At 47.9% G+C, this 17,272-nt stretch overlaps 1 protein-coding gene across 1 annotated transcript in view; it reads left to right on the forward strand.

Annotated features, from left to right (window-relative positions):
* The window catches only part of p2rx1 (purinergic receptor P2X, ligand-gated ion channel, 1), a 170,979-nt gene that overhangs the window by 26,355 nt on the left and 127,352 nt on the right, over positions 1–17,272 (forward strand). Inside the window, exon 2 of the mRNA XM_070856810.1 lies at positions 12,492–12,639. Coding sequence (XP_070712911.1) covers positions 12,492–12,639 — 148 coding nt within the window. The remainder of the gene's footprint in view (positions 1–12,491; positions 12,640–17,272) is intronic.

Here is a 17,272-nt window from a genome sequence, read left to right on the forward strand (position 1 = left end):
TGTGGGTTTACTGGGGGAGATGTGGGCGTGGGGACGTTGGGGGAGGGGTGGGGATATTGGGGAGAGGTGGGTGTGGGGGTTGGGGGAGGGGTGGGTGTGGGGACATTGGGGGAGGGGTGGGGACATTGGGGATGGTGTGGGGGCATTGGGGGAGGGCTGGGATTGGGGACATTGGGGGAGGGGTGGGTGTGGGGATATTGGGGGAGGTGTGGGGACATTGAGGGAGGAGTGAGGATTTTGGGGGAGGTGTGGGGATATTGGGGGAGGTGTAGGTGTGGGACATTGGGGGAGGTGTAGGTTTGGGGCATTGGGGAAGGGGTGGGTGTGGGGCATTGGGGGAGGGGTGGGTGTGGGAGAAATGGGGAAGTTGTGGGTATGGGTGTACAGAGATATGGGCCCTAGGGCTGGGAGCACTGGGGGTGATGTTTTGGATGTAGCAATGACGTAAAGGGATGCTGGGGTGTGGCAGTGATGGGAGGGTAGTATTGGGGCTTGGGTAAATTCGAAGGGTGTCTTGCAGTGTAGCAGCACTGGGAGAGGAATTGTGAGGATTGGAGGGTTGTGAACACTTGACGAGGGGGTCTTGGAATTAGGGGACACTGGTAGGGGTCTGGGAGGACTTGAATGAGTGTCCCAGGATCTGGAAGCACGAAAGGGCTCCTGTGGTATGCAAACATCTGAGGCCTTGGGATACGTGAGTGGTGGAAGGGAGTTGTGGGGTTTGGGAGGAGCAGACCAGATGCTGGTGACTGGGAGCAGGGTGGTGGCCCCAGGATTCTGTCACAGGGAAGTGGACCTGAGTCCATGATCAGATCAGCCATGATTTTATTGAATGGCGGAGCAGGCGCGAGGGGCCAAATGGTCTACTCCTGCTCCTATTTCTTATGTTCTTATGTAATGGGGAGAGTTCCAATGATCTCGGAGGATTGGGAAGAGGGTTTTTAGAGTCTGAAAGGACGGGTGAGTAGGATATGTGACTACTGGGGGAGTAGATTGTGGTGGGGGCGGGGAGCAGGGAACAGAATAGAGCTGCTAGTGTATATCCGCACTCTCCTCCCAAAGTTATTGATTTTAATTTTAATAAATGGAAATAAGTGTCGACCTTGAATTAGATCCACTGACCCTCTTGCCCAAATTCCTGATGGGCCATAATTTGCAGGCCCTACGGACGTGTACGAGGTGCGCAAGTGTCCATAGGGGCCGCGATAGTTCCGGGTTCAGGCGTGCGCTGTGCATGCTTGAAAACCTGCAACTTGCAATCTGCCAAAAATCCTCTTGACAGATCGCAGGAATCCCCGGGAAAGGGGCCTCCTTTGTTCACACTAAGGATTGTGAACCGTTGTAATTATCTACCTCAGGTGCTCAGTCTTTGAATATATTCAAGACAGTGATCGCTAGATTTTTGGATAATAAGAGAATTTAAATATATGGGGCTAGTGTGGGAAAGTGGAGTTGAGGTAGAAGATCAGCCATGATCTCATTGAATGGTGGAGCAGGCTCGAGGGGCTGAATGGCCTACTCCTGCTCCTGATTCTTATGTTCTTATAGCTCTCCCACACTCCACCATAGACGCTTCCTTTACAAAGCAAAACATTTTTGATGATCTCAACCTTCAACTGCATCTCCTGTTTCCCAGGACACTTAGAATAAGGGGCCGCCCATTTAAAACTCAGATGAGGAGGAATCTCTTCTCTCAGAGGGTTGTAAATCTATGGAATTCCCTGCCCCAGAGAGCTGTGGAGGCTGGATCATATATTTAAGGTGGAGATCGACACATTTTTGAGCGATAAGCGAGTAAAGAATTATGGGGATAGAGCAGGGAAGTGGAGCTGAGTCCATGATCAGATCAGCCATGATCGTATCAAATGGCGGAGCAGGCTCGAAGGGCCATATGGCCGACTCCTGCTCCTATTTCTTATGTTCTTATGTTCTAAACAATAGACTGGAATGTTACACCTTTGGGTATGTTCAGATTTGGGTTCCATTCGGTTAAATTTCAGATACTCTGAATTCAAATTTATAGCAGACCTCTGTCAAATAGTTTCCTCCATGGATTGGATGGTCAGTGGACAATCATAGAATCCACAGAAGGAGGCCACAGCTGGCTCTGCTGAACAGGAGGGCAGGAAAAAGAGGAGAGCCATAGTGATAGGGGATTCAATTGTAAGGGGAATAGATAGGTGTTTTTGCGGCCGCAACCGAGACTCCAGGATGGTATGTTGCCTCCCTGGTGCAAGTGTCAAGGATGTCTTGGAACGGGTGCAGGACATTCTGAAAAGGGAGGGTGAACAGCCAGTTGTCGTGATGCATATAAGTACCAACGATATAGGTAAAAAATGGGATGAGGTCTTACGATACGAATTTAGGGAGCTAGGAGTTAAATTAAAAAGTAGGACCTCAAAAGTAGTAATCTCAGGATTGCTACCAGTGCCACGTGCTAGTCAGAGTAGGAATTGCAGGATAGCTCAGGTGAATACGTGGCTTGAGAAATGGTGCAGAAGGGAGGGATTCAAATTCCTGGGATATTGGAACCGGTTCTGGGGGAGGTGGGACCAGTACAAACCGGACGGTCTGCACCTGGGCAGGATCGGAACCAATGTTCTAGGGGGAGTGTTTGCTAGTGCTGTTGGGGAGGAGTTAAACTAATGTGGCAGGGGAATAGGAACCTATGCAGGGAGACAGAGGAAAATAGAAGGGGGGCAGAAGCAAAAGATAGAAAGGAGAATAGTAAAAGTGGAGGGCAGAGAAACCCAAGGCAAAAAGCAAAAAGGGCCACATTACAGCAAGATTCAAAAGGGGCAAAGTGTGTTAAAAAGACAAGCCTGAAGGTTCTGTGCCTCAATGCGAGAAGTATTCGGAAGAAGGTGGATGAATTAACTGCGCAGATAGCAGTTAACGGATACGATGTGATTGGCATCACGGAGACATGGCTCCAGGGTGACCAAGGCTGGGAACTCAACATCCAAGGGTATTCAGCATTTAGGAAGGATAGACAGAAAGGAAAAGGAGGCGGGGTGGCATTGCTGGTTAAAGAGGAAATTAATGCAATAGTAAGGAGGGACATTAGCCTGGATGATGTGGAATTGGTATGGGTGGAGCTGCGGAATTCCAAAGGGCAGAAAATGCAAATGGGAGTTGTGTATAGACCACCGAATAGTAGTAGTGAGGTTGGGGACAGCATCAAACAAGAAATAAGGGATGTGTGCAATAAAGGTACAGTAGTAATCATGGGCGACTTTAATCTACATATAGATTGGGCTAACCAAACTGGTAGCAATGCGGTGGAGAAGGATTTCCTGGAGTGTATAAGGGATGATTTTCTGGACCAATATGTTGAGGAACCAACCAGGGAGCTGGCCATCCTAGACTGGGTAATGTGTAATGAGAAGAGACTAATTAGCAATCTTGTTGTGCGAGACCCTTTGGGGAAAAGTGACCATAATATGGTAGAATTCCTTATTAAGATGGAGAGTGACAAAGTTAATTCGGAAACTAGGGTCCTGAACTTGAGGAAAGGTAACTTCGACGGTATGAGGTGTGAATTGGCTATAATAGATTGGTAGAGGATATTTAAAGGGTTGACGGTGGATAAGCAATGACAAACATTTAAAGATCACATGGATGAACTTCAGCAATTGTACATCCCTGTCTGGAGTAAAAATAAAACTGGGAAGATGGCTAACAAGGGAATTTAAGGATAGTGTTAAAGCCAAGGAAGAGGCATATAAATTGGCTAGAAAAAGCAACAAACCTGAGGACTGGGAGAAATTTAGAATTCAACAGAGGAGGACTAAGGGTTTAATTAAGAAGGGGAAAATAGAGTACAAGAGGAAGCTTGCAGGGAACATAAAAACTGACTGCAAAATCTTCTATAAATATGTGAAGAGAAAAAGATTAGTAAAGACAAACATAGGTCCCTTGCAGTCGGATTCAGGTGAATTTATAATGGGGAACAAGGAAATGGCAGACCAATTGAACCAATACTTCGGTTCTGTCTTCACAAAGGAAGACACAAATAACCTTCCGAATGTACGAGTGAAAATGAGAAACTGAAAGGTATCCTTATTAGGCAGGAAATTGTGTTAGGGAAATTGATGGGATTAAAGGCCGATAAATCCCTGGGTCCTGATAGTCTGCATCCCAGAGTACTTAAGGAAGTGGCCCTAGAAATAGTGGATGCATTGGTGACCATTTTCCAACAATCTTTCGACTCTGGATCAGTTGCTATGGACTGGAGGGTAGCTAATGTAATGCCACTTTTTAAAAAAGAAGGGAGAGAGAAAGCGGGTAATTATTGACATCAGTAGTGGGGAAAATGTTGGAATCAATCATTAAGGATGAAATAGCAGCCCATTTGGAAAGCAGTGACAGGATCGGACCAAGTCAGCATGGATTTATGAAAGGGAAATCATGCTTGACGAATCTTCTGGAATTTTTTGAGGATGTAACTAGTAGAGTGGACAAGGGAGAACCAGTGGATGTGGTGTATTTGGACTTTCAAAGGGCTTTTGACAAGGTCCCGCACAAGAGATTGGTGTACAAAGTCAAAGCACATGGTATTGAGGGCAATGTACTGGCGTGGATAGAGAACTGGTTGGTAGACAGGAAGCAGAGAGTCGGGATAAACGGGTCCTTTTCAGAATGGCAGGCAGTTACTAGTGGGACTCCAGCTCTTTACAATATACATTAACGATTTGGATGAATGAATAGAGTGTAATATCTCCAAGTTTGCGAATGACACTAAACTGGGTGGCGGTGTGAGCTGTGAGGAGAACGCTAAGAGGCTGCAGAGTGACTTGGACAGATTAGGTGAGTGGCAAATACATGGCAGATGCAGTATAATGTGGATAAATGTGAGGTTATCCATTTTGGAGGCAAAAACACGAAGGCAGAATTTTATCTGAATGGCGGCAGGCTAGAAAAAGGGGAGGTGCAACGAGACCTGGGTGTCATGGTTCATCAGTCACTGAAAGTGGGCACGCAGGTACAGCAGGCGGTAAAGAAGGCAAATGGTATGTTGGCCTTCATAGCTAGGGGATTTGAATATAGGATCAGGGAGGTCTTACTGCAGTTGTACAGGGCCTTAGTGAGTGAGGCATCACCTGAAATATTGTGTTCAGTTTTGGTCTCCTAGTCTGATGAAGGACGTTCTTACTATTGAGGGAGTGCAGCGAAGGTTCACCAGACTGATTCCAGGGATGGCTGGGCTTTCATATGAGGAGAGACTGGATCAACTGGGCCTTTATTCACTGGCGTTTAGAAGGATGAGAGCAGATCTCATAGAAACATATAAGATTGTGACAGGACTGGACAGGTTAGATGTGGGAAGAATGTTCCCGATGTTGGGGAAGTCCAGAACCAGGGGACATAGTCTTAGGAAAAAGGGTAGGCCATTTAGGACTGAGATGAGGAGAAACTTCTTCACTCAGAGAGTTGTTAACCTGTAGAATTCCCTGCCGCAGAGAGTTGTTGATGCCAGTTCATTGGATATATTCAAGAGGGAGTTAGATATGGCCCTTACAGTTAAGGGGATCAAGGGGTATGGAGAGAAAGCAGGAAAGGGGTACTGAAGGAATGATCAGCCATGATCTTATTGAATGGCAGTGCAGGCTCGAAGGGCCGAATGGCCTACTCCTGCACCTATTTTCTATGTTTTCTATGTATTCGGCCCATCGTGTTTGTGGCAGCTGAAAATGTGCTATCCAGCCTAATCCTACTTCCCAGCTCTTGGTCAGTAGCCCTGTAGGTTACATTTTAAATGCATATCGAAGCACTATTTTAAATGTGAGGGTTTCTGCCTCTACCACGCTTTCAGGTAGTGAGTTCCAGACCCCCACCACCCTCTGGTAAAAAATTTCCCCTCAAATCCCCTTTAATCCTTCTACCAGTTTCTTTAAATCTGCGCCCCCTGGTTGTTGATCCCTCTGATAAGGGATATAGGTCCTTCCTATCCACTCTATCTCGGCCCCTCATAATTTTATACGTAGAGACATAAAAACATAGAAATTTACAGTGCAGAAAGAGACCATTTCGGCCCATCGTGCCTGCGCCGGCCGACAAAGAACCGCACGGCCCTCGGTCAGCAGCCCTGAAGGTTACATATAAACGTATGAACAATGAACAATGGCGGAAAGGCAAAGAGCACCCAGCCCAACCAGTCCGCCCCACACAACTGCGACACTCCATACACCTCAATTAAATCTCCCCTCAGCATGAAAACAACCCCAGCCTATCCAATCTTTCCTCAGAGCTAAAATGATCCAGTCGTGGCGAGACACCACCAACGCTGTTCCATTATCCACAGCGAAGGAGGCAGTTGTAGTCAGAGGCGACCATGGGACTTGAACCCCTGTTCCAGTAGGGAGTCAAGCACGCAACCCTTTGAGCGACAGTGATACCTGCACTCTTTCTATTTGTCACACACTGAAAACAGACACACCGGGGGGAGGGGGATTTTAATATGGGTGAGTGGGTGTGGGTGCGGGGGCAGGTTAAATGTGCAAAAAATATCTGAACGTATTGGGAAGACAACTCCAACCCGTCGCGCTCCGCGTTTTACTGAGCCGGACCAAGGGGCCAGCTGCCAACCCGTTCCCAGAACCTTGCTCCTTCTGGCTCCACTTTACTGAAACACTTTTACAGAGTAACACGGTTTCCCCCAGAGAGCGTGCAGTCTTTTTATAAACGCCCGCAACTTGGTAATTCAACGTTAATTGGCTTCGAGTTCCCGACTCGAACAGCCGGTTGGAATGATGGGACCTTTGTCCCAGTGTGTTCCAACAGGAGGGGATCTGTAATTTGCATCGCACCGTGGGTGTTAATGAGGACTGTAGTCACACTGCGACGAGCCCTAATACACCATAGCAGTGAGAGGGAAACGCACTTCATCAAAGAATGCAACAGGAAGTGTAATGACAGTAGCTGGTGCTCCAGCTGCCTGCCTCAATTGCTCTCTGGCTTGGCACTAGGTCATGAAGAATGTTTTTTTCACAGCTTCATGATGCTACTTTGAGTTGCCTGACGCACTAATCTACCACCCACTGGGTGATCTGTTAAGCCAGGTTTTGGTGGGGGGAAACGAGGTGAAGGGCTTCACGATAGCAGGAGAGCTGACAACAATCTTAACGCAATTTATCAGCTTTATTTTCCTTATTTTGGCCATTTTTCTATCTCCAAAGATGGCAATTCCTGTCCACTTTTGCCTCCACCAGCACTGATCAGATCCACGGAGATGTATTTGATCAATGTAAGAGACAACAACAACAACAACTTTCATTTATATAGCACCGTTAACACAGTAAAACGACCCAAGGCGCTTCATTGGACAAAAGTTTGACACCGAGCCACATCAGGAGAAATTATTGCAGGTGACCAAAGGCTTGGCCAAAGAGGTAGGTTTTAAAGAACGTCTTAAAGGAGGAAAGAGAGGTAGAGAGTCGGGGAGGTTTAGGGAGGGAGTTCCAGAGCTTGGGGCCCAGGCAACAGAAGGCAGATCTTGGCTAATAGTGAATCAGCAGCCCGATGCTTTCTCTCCTGAGTTTTATCTCCATTGAGATCAATAGAACTAAATATCAAAGAGGTATGGAGCAAACTACCTATTCACTATCATCAGTTTTATACTATTGTACAAAGTCAAAATTGATCATAATGTGGGCAATTTCAACCTAACCCGCTTGGCAGGAAACTGATTGGCTGACCGTTTAACAACCCGTTCAATTTTACTTACCATTGGTGACACTGGAGTGTCAGCCTAGATTTTATGCTCAAGTCTCTGTAGTGGGGTTCGAACTCACAACCTTCTGACCCAGAAGCGAGGGTGCTACCCACTTTAAAAAATATATAATTTATTCAACATTAAAAACATTTACAACATTGTGATAATTTCATTGCAGCATACAAATCCTTTCTGCCCGTCTGCACAGCCGTTCCTCCAACACATATTAACATCAAAACCGGAGACTTTAAAAATTGATCACAGCCAAACCTTTCAAACCCTTTCTGAGATATCCTCATCCCGAAAGGTTTTCTTGCAGACACAACGGGTCAGTGCCTTTCAAACACTGCAACAACTGCTGCAATTTCTTCTCCCCCTCCGCCCCCCCCCTCAGTCCTTTCACATTAATCGAGACCAATGTAATCATTGCTCCTAATAAAAGTAGTGTGCCTGATAATCCCCCCATCATTTCATCTCCAGCCCTTCCCTCCTCTCACACTCCTCCCCAACCCCCCCAGGCAGCTATTATAACAGTACAGAGGGTGTGCAAGCTAATTTTCTAACCTTGTCCATCCCATTACACTGAAAAGGGGGCACACAGCCATTGGAAACCCCAGGACTGTATCACCTTTATTCTCACACTTTTATGCAGAGTGTTAGGGTGGTGAATTTTCTGGGATTTTGCTCAGTTAACTTTGGGGATCAGGGAGTATTTCAACAGGACTATCGTTTGGGAGATGAAATGGTTGTGGTAGAGCCTATCGTAGGATAGTGAAGAGTCTGGGAAGGCGAGGGCTTGATCGCCTGCTTCTCATTTCAACCTTTCTTATGTTCCTAATGCACAAAAATTGGGAACGATGTTAGTCACCTTCTAAGTCCTTCTCCATTATTCGACCTCCCACACAATGGGTGTAATTATACATTATCTGTACAATGGAAATAATCTTAATGGGGTCAACCATGCCAAAGTCAGCCATGGCTCAGTGGGTAGCACTCTCACCTCTGAATCAGAAGGTTGTGGGTTCAAGTCCCACTCCAGGGACTTGAGCACATAAATCCCGTGCAGTGCCGAGGGAGGGCTGCACTGTTTGAGGTTGAGACGTTAATACAAGATCCCGTCTGCTGTCTTAAGTGGACATAAAAGATCCCATGACACTATTTCAAAGAAGAGCAGGGGAGTTATCCCTGGTGTCCTGGCCAATATTTATCCCTCAATCAACATCACAAAAAACAGATGATTTGCTCATTATCACATTGCTGTTTGTGGGAGCTTGCTGTGTGAAAGTGGCTGCCTCTTTTCCGACATTACAACAATGACTACACTTCAAAAAAATGCTTAATTGTCTGCAAAGCGCTTTGGGACGTCCGGTGGTCGTGAAAGATGCTACATAATTGCAAGTCTTTCTTTCTCAAGGCCTTTCGGAGTCTGTATCATTCAATTGTGGCTTTCAAAAGGGAATTGGATAAGTACCTCAAGGAAAAAAAAATTTCAGGGCAACGGGGAAAGGGTGGGGGAGTGGGATTAGCCAGGGTGCTGATGCAGACAGTCGGCACGGGCTTGATGGGCCGAATGGCCTCCTTGTGTGCTGTAACCATTCTATGATTCTATGATTATCAAAAGCTGCGGCATTAGAAAGAAAGAAAGACTTGCATATTGCACCTTTCAGGCCTCAGGGCAACACAAAGTACTTTACAACTAATGAAGTGCTTTTGAAGTGTGGTCACTGTTGTAATGTAGGAAATGTGGCAGCCAATTTGCACACAGCCAGTTCCCACAAACAGCATTGCGATAATGACCAGATCATCTGCTTTAGTGATGTGGGTTGAGGGACAGATATTGGCCAGGTCACCGGGAGAATCTCCCTACTCTTCTCTGAATAGTGCCAAGGGATCTTTTATGCCCACCTGAGAGAGCAGCACTCCCTCAACACTGCAGTCGAATGTCAGCCGGATCGTGTGCTCAAGTCTCTGGAGTGGAACCCGCAAGTACAGTCCGACCTTCTGGCTCAGAGGCACGAGTGCTCCCACTGAGCCAAGGCTAGAAGAGGCGCTTAACGGAAAGCCTGCCCAACAAAACGGTGACATGTTTCCTTCCTGGTGTCCCCCTCCTTCTGAGAGGGCTGACCTGTGTTAACTCTGCCTGCTGCTCCTTGGATCCAAAGGCCGAAGGGACAAAAGGGTTGCCTTACCCCGAAATGCTTTCCTTTACCAAAAACGTGTTGGCTCTTTAAGGGCAGTCAGCAGCTGGGGGTCAGGGGGATCGCTGGAGGCCAAGCGGGGTCGCTGGGGGTCAGGCGGGGTTGCTGGAGGTCGAGTGGAGTCGTGGGGGTCAGGCAGGGTTGCTGGGGGTCAGGGGGTGTCGCTGGGGGTCAGGCAGGGTCACGGGGTCAGGCAGGGTCGCTGGGATCAGGCGGGGTCGCCGGGGGTCAGGCAGGGTCGCTGGGGTCAGGCGGGGCCGCTGGGGGTCAGGCAGAGTCACGGGGTCAGGTGGGGTCGCTGGGGTCAGGCGGGGCCGCTGGGGTCAGGCTCCCACCAGTTGAGGAGCAGTGGTCCCAGCGACACTGGATTAGGTCTTCAATATTGGCCTCAGTACCTCAATCTGTGTAATATACACAATACATTCTATATGAGTGTAGATCATTTCACGTAACGCTCATGTGGTGCACTTCTGACTTGCTTCATTGATAAACACTATACTTTCTGCTGCGATATTCACAAAACAAACCTTCCCAGTGATAGACATTTTAAACTCCATGGGGATGTTGGCGGGGCACGGAACAGGTGATAGCGAATCAGCAGCCCGCCATTGACTTCAATGGAAACGCAAATCGGTCAGGCGTAAAAAGGGCTGCCCATTCTCCACCTGTATCGTCCTATCGCCCAAGACCCATTTCAAATGTTAGGACCTAGGACACTGTTCAAAGGCATTCTTTTCTACGCAGCCAGTAACTGAGAAATATTTCCCACACTTATTGGTTAGTGGAGGGGTGGAGACAACATTTTAGATTAGGACAATGTTCCACAGGGTTGCTGTCCATTTGGTGGGTACATAGAACCATAGAAATTTACAGCATGGAAGGAGGCCATTCAGCCCATCGTGTCCGCGCCGGCCAACCAAGAGCTATCCAGCCTAATCCCACTTTCCAGCTCTTGATCCGTAGCCCTGTAGGTTATGGCATTTCAAGTGCACATCCAAGTACTTTTTAAATGTGGTGAGGGTTTCTGCCTCTACCACCCTTTCAGGCAGTGAGTTCCAGACCCCCACCACCCCCTGGGTGAAAACAATTCCCCTCAAATCCCCTCTAAACCTCCTACCAAGTACTTTAAATCTATGCCCCCTGGTTGTTGACCCCTCTGCTAAAGGAAATAGGTCCTTCCTATCCACTCTATCTGAGCCCTATTTGTTGGTAGACCAAACTATTTCCAGCACTTTGCCTCAACTGCGTTGCAGAATGATATTATGTCAAATAGCTTTCTCAAAAAATGCCAGTGCAATAGTGTAGTGGTTATGTTACTGGTCCAATAATCCAGAGGCCTGGGGTTATTCATCGAGTGAAATGTGAGTTCAAATCCTACCATGACAGCTTGAGGATTTGGATACAGGAAATCTACCATCCTTACCCAGCCTGGCCTCTATGGGACTCCTGCCCCACACCAACTGCTCTCTGAAGGTGCCTATCAAGCCACTCGGTTGTCAGGGCAACAAGGGATGGGCAATAAATACCAGCTTCACCAAGAATGAATTTAAAAGTGAGTTTGTGAGGAGCCTCGCAGCCCCCACTAACGAAACGTGTGTAGCTCTGCTCTCTGATGTTGGGTCATGGCCAGCGTCTCTGAAGTGCGCTTACAGGTGCAGGTGGCCTACCCTGACTGTGATGAAAACCCCATGCCCAGTATCTGGTTCAGGGTCTACGCCCCTTCGCTATAGGCGTGCCCACTATCTGGGCCAGGGTCTACGCCCCTTGCTATGGGTGTGCGCAGTGGGTCAGGGTCTACGCCCCTTGCTATGGGTGTGCCCACTATCTGGGTCAGAGTCTACACCCGTTCGCTATAGGCGTGCCCAGTATCTAGGTCAGGGTCTACGCTTCTTGCTATGGCCATGCCCACTATCTGAGTCAGGATCTACGCCCTTGCTTTGGTCATGCCCACTATCCGGGTCAGGGTCAACGCCCTTCGTTATAGGTGTGCCCACTATCTGGGCCAGGGTCCATGCCCCTTGCTATGAGCGTGTACAGTATCTGGGCCAGGGTCTACGCCCCTTACTATGGGCTTGCGAAAGTCCTGCTCCACCAATGGGATTTCAGCCCCATTGAGTACAGTACAGAAATCGATACCAGTGGAACCCATATATCTAAAGGCTTGTGTGGACTGATAGACCAGGCTGTGGCAAACGCTGATTAACTAAATTCCTTCAAGCGAGAGCTGGACCTGTGTCTGCCCGGAGTGGTGATCATCTCGCACAAGAGGTAGGTACCTGATAACATTAATCAGGATGGGAGTGATCTCCTGGACTGGTTTTGATTGCCTAAAGGGGTCAGCAAGGAGATATTCTTCCCCTAATTGGCTTGGGTTTTTGTCGGGTTTTTTCTCCTCTCCCAGGGGATCACATGGCTTTCGGGTGGGGTGGGTTGTCCACACATGGTGATGCACAAGTTTTGTGGGACATGTTGGATGGACCAGTGGGTCATTTCCTGTCCCTCGTTGTCCATCTGTACTTTGCTGCGGGGTACGGGGCGCTGGGTGGAATAAACGTTCAGCTTTCATTCTTCTGCCGCAGGTGGGTTTTCATCTACGAGAAAGGTTATCAGTCCACGGATTCCACCATAAGCTCCGTCTCAGTTAAAGTGAAAGGCATCGGATTCACCAACCTCTCCAATATTGGGCCCAAGGTCTTGGATGTCGTTGACTACACTTTCCCATCACAGGTAAGATACATCCAGAAACAAAGGCAACCTGTGACAACAATACGCCCATTGGAACATGACAGCCAGAATAAGGGCATGAGAAACACAGAGGCCTGGGGGTCAGGGAACAGGGATCGGGGTCCTGAGGGTCAGACCCTGGGGTTCAGAGTCCTGGGGTGGTCAGGGTCAGGGTCCTGGGGGTCAGACCCTGGGGGTCAAGGTTCATGGGGTCAGGGCTCAGGGGCCGAGGTCCTGGGGGTCAAGGGTCTTGGGGGCCAGAGCCCTAGGTATCAGGGCTCAGGGGGTCAGGGTCTTGGGGGTCAGAGTCCTGGGGTTTAGGGTCCTGGGGATCAGAATCCTGGGGGTCAGACCCAGGGAGTCTGAGTCCTGGGGTGTCAGGAGTCATGGTTCAGGGGTCGAGGTCCTGGGGGTCAGAGTCCTGGGGGTCAGGGTCTTGGGGGTGAGAGCCCTGGGGGTTAGGGTTGAGGGGTCAGGTCTTGGAGGTCAGAGTCCTGCGGGGGTCAGGGTTCAGGGGTCAGGGTCCTGGAAGAAGGTCAGCCTGACCTGCCGAACACTCCGTTGAATATCCTGCTCTTCTTGCAAATACTCCAGCTTAGAAGATTCCTATTAGTGGCAGGAAAGGGTAAACAAATAAACAATTTATAACCATTTGTGTCTGTTGTAAACTAATTGATAGAGATTGGTTGCCATAACTAGTCAACAAATTCCAATATCGTTGTACCATGCGACTACCAGGATGCTAGGTGGCCAACTCGATTGTCCTTGGTACAAAAGCAAAATACTGCGGATGCTGGAATTGGAAATAAAAACAGAGAATGTTGGAAATCTCAGCGTCGGGCAGCATCTGTGGAGAGAGAAACAGAGTTAACGTTTCAGGTCTGTGACACTCCGTCAGAACTGGTGAATGTTCGAAATTAACAATTTCTTAAGGAGCACTGAAAGGGGAGGGGAGGAAAGAACAAACGGGAAGGTCTGTGGTAGGGTGGAAGGCAGGAGAGATTAGAGAGACGAAAGGGATGGTGGGCTTGAGATGGTAATGGCAGAAGTTAGAAAAAGGTTATTCTACATAGGGTGTGAATGGTGGAATAATTATCATCTGCCATGGGAAACAAAGCGAGAGAAAAAATACATCAGAGCAAAATAGGGGCATTACTGAATTCAATGTTGAGTCCAGAAGGCTGTAAAGTTTCTAATCGAAAGATGAGATGCTGTTCCTCGAGCTTACATTGAGCTTCATTGGAACAGTGTAGGAGGCCGAGGACGGAGAGGTCGGAGTGGAGAGGGGAATTAAAGTGACAGGCGACCGGAAGCTCAGGGTCACGCTCACGGACTGAACGGAGGTGTTCCGCAAAGCGGTCACCCAATCTGCGTTTGGTCTCCCCAATGTAGAAGAGACCGCATTGTGAGTAGTGAATACAGTATACTAAATTGAAAGAAGTACAAGTATTTGGACTTCCAGAAGCCATTTGACAAGGTACCACATAAAAGGTTACTGCACAAGATAAAAGTTCACGGGGTTGGGGGTAATATATTACCATGGATAGAGGATTGGTTAACTAACAGAAAACAGAGAGTTGGGATAAATGGTTCATTCTCTGGTTGGCAACCAGTAACTAGTGGGGTGCCGCAGGGATCAGTGCTGGGACCCCAACTGTACTTAAGGAAGGATATACTAGCTTTGGAGGGGGTACAGAGACGATTCACTTGGCTGATTCCGGAGATGAGGGGGTTACCTTATGATGATAGATTGAGTAGACTGAGTCTTTACTCGTTGGAGTTCAGAAGGATGAGGGGTGATCTTATAGAAACATTTAAAATAATGAAAGGGATAGACAAGATAGAGACAGAGAGGTTGTTTCCACTGGTCGGGGAGACTAGAACTAGGGGGCACAGCCTCAAAATACGGGGGAGCCAATTTAAACCGAGTTGAGAAGGAATTTCTTCTCCCAGAGGGTTGTGAATCTGTGGAATTCTCTGCCCAAGGAAGCAGTTGAGGCTAGCTCATTGAATGTATTCAAATCACAGATAGATAGATTTTTAACCAATAAGGGAATTAAGGTTTATGGGGAGCGGGCGGGTAAGTGGAGCTGAGTCCACGGCCAGATCAGCCATGATCTTGTTGAATGGCGGAGCAGGCTCGAGGGGCTAGATGGCCTACTCCTGTTCCTAATTCTTATGTTCTTATTCTTATGTTCTTATTTACAATCTATATTAATGACTTGGAAGAAGGGACTGAGTGTAATGCAGCCAAGTTTGCTGATGATACAAAGATGGGAGGAAAAGCAATGTGTGAGAAGCACACAAAAAATCTTCAAAAGGACATCGACAGGCTAAGTGAGTGGGCAAAAATTTGGTAAATGGAGTATAATGTTGGAAAGTGCGAGGTCACACACTTTGGCAGAAAAAAATCAAAGAGCAAGTTATTATTTAAATGGAGAAAGATTGCAAAGTGCCATAGTACAGTGGGACCTGGGGGTACTTGTGCATGAAACACAAAAGGATAGTATGCAGATACAGCAAGTGATTAGGAAGGCCAATGGAATCTTGGCCTTTATTGCAAAGGGGATGGCGTATAAAAGCAGGGAAGTCTTGCTACAGCTATACAGGGTAATGGTGAGGCCACACCTGGAATACTGCGTGCAGTTTTGGTTTCCATATTTACGAAAGGATATACTTGCTTTGGAAGCAGTTCAGAGAAGGTTCACTAGATTGATTCCGGAGATGAGGGGGTTGACTTATAAGGAAAGGTTGAGTAGGTTGGGCCTCTACTCATTGGAATTCAGAAGAACGAGAGGTGATCTTATTGAAACGTATAAGATTATGAGGGGGCTTGACAAGGTGGATGCAGAGAGGATGTTTCCACTGATGGGCGAGACTAGAACTAGAGGGCATGAACTTAGAATAAGGGGCCACCCATTTAAAACTGAGATGAGGAGAAATTTCTTCTCTCAGAGGGTTGTAAATCTGTGGAATTCGCTGCCTCAGAGAGCTGTGGAAGCTGGGATATTGAATTAATTTAAGTCAGAAATATACAGTTTCTTAAACGATAAGGGGATAAGGGGTTATGGGGAGTGGGCAGGGAGGTGGACCTGAGTCCATGATCAGATCAGCCATGATATTGAATGGCGGAGCAGGCTCAAGGGGCCATATGGCCTACTCCTGTTCCTATTTCTTATATTCTTAAATGGCTGTTTCACCTAGGGCCCTGGACAGTGGGAAGGGAGGAGGTCAAAGGGCAGGTGTTGTATCTCCTGCACTTGCACGGGAAGGTGCCGTGGAAAGGGGAGGGGGTGCTGGGGGTGATTGAGGAGTGGGCCAGGGTGTCGCGGAGGGAGCGGTCTCTTCGGAATGCTGGGAGGGGAGGGGAAGATGTAATTGGTGGTGGGATCATCCTGGAGGTGGCAGAAATGGCGGAGGATGATCCGTTGAACGTGGAGGCTGATGGTATGACAAGAGGACAAGAGGAACCCTGTCATGGTTCTGAGAGGAAGGGGAAGGAGAGAGAGCAGAAGTGCGGGAAATAGAACAGACACGGTCGAGGGCCATGTTAACCACGGCGGAGGGGAATCCTCTGGAGGAAAAAGGAAGACATGTCAGAGGCACTAGTGTGAAAGGTGGCATCGTCAGAGCAAATGCGACAGAGACGGAGAAACTGTGAGAATGGAATGGAGTCCTTACAGGATGCGGAGTGGGAGGGTTCTCCTTGTCCTAAATTTTCACCCCACCAGCCTCCACGTTCAACGGATCATCCTCCGCCATTTCGGCCACTTTCAGCATGATCCCACAACCAATCACATGTTGGCCTTTACTGCAAGGGAGATGGAGTATAAAAGCAGAGAAGTCCTTCTACAACTGTACAGGGTATTGGTGAGGCCACACCTAGAGTACTGCGTTCAGTTTTGGTCTCCGTATTTAAGGAAGGATATACTTGCTTTGGAGGCAGTTCAGAGAAGGTTCACTAGGTTGATTCTGGAGATGAGGGTGTTGACTTATGAGGAAAGGTTGAGTAGATTGGGCCTATACTCATTGGAATTCAGAAGGATGAGAGGTGATCTTATCATAATTATAAGATAATGAGGGGACTCGACAAAGTGGATGCAGAGAGGATATTTCCACTCATCGGGGAAACTAAAACTAGAGGGCATAGTCTCAGAATAAGGAGTCGCCCATTTAAAACTGAGATGAGGAGGAATTTCTTCTCTCAGAGGGTTGTAAATCTGTGGAATTCTCTGCCCCAGAGAGCTGTGGAGGCTGGGTCATTGAATATATTTAAGGCAGAGATAGATAGGTTTTTGAGCGATAAGGGAGTCAAGGGTTATGGGGAACGGGCAGGGAAGTGGAGCTGAGTCCATGATCATAGAAACATCGAAAATAGGTGCAGGAGTAGCCTGCACCACCATTCAGTAAGATCACGGCTGATCATGTAGCTTCAGTACCCCAGTCCTGCTTTGTCTCCATGCCCCTTGATCCCTTTAGCCGTAAGGGCCACATCTAACTCCCTTTTGAAAATATCTAACGATCAGATCAGCCATGATCTTATTAAATGACAGCAGGCTCGAGAGGCCAAATGGCCCACATCTGCTCCTATTTCTTATGTTCTTATCTTATGAAGTGTAGTCCAGGTAGCTGTGGG

Source organism: Pristiophorus japonicus, chromosome 16 (assembly GCF_044704955.1).
Source record: "Pristiophorus japonicus isolate sPriJap1 chromosome 16, sPriJap1.hap1, whole genome shotgun sequence".
NCBI lineage: Eukaryota > Metazoa > Chordata > Chondrichthyes > Pristiophoridae > Pristiophorus > Pristiophorus japonicus.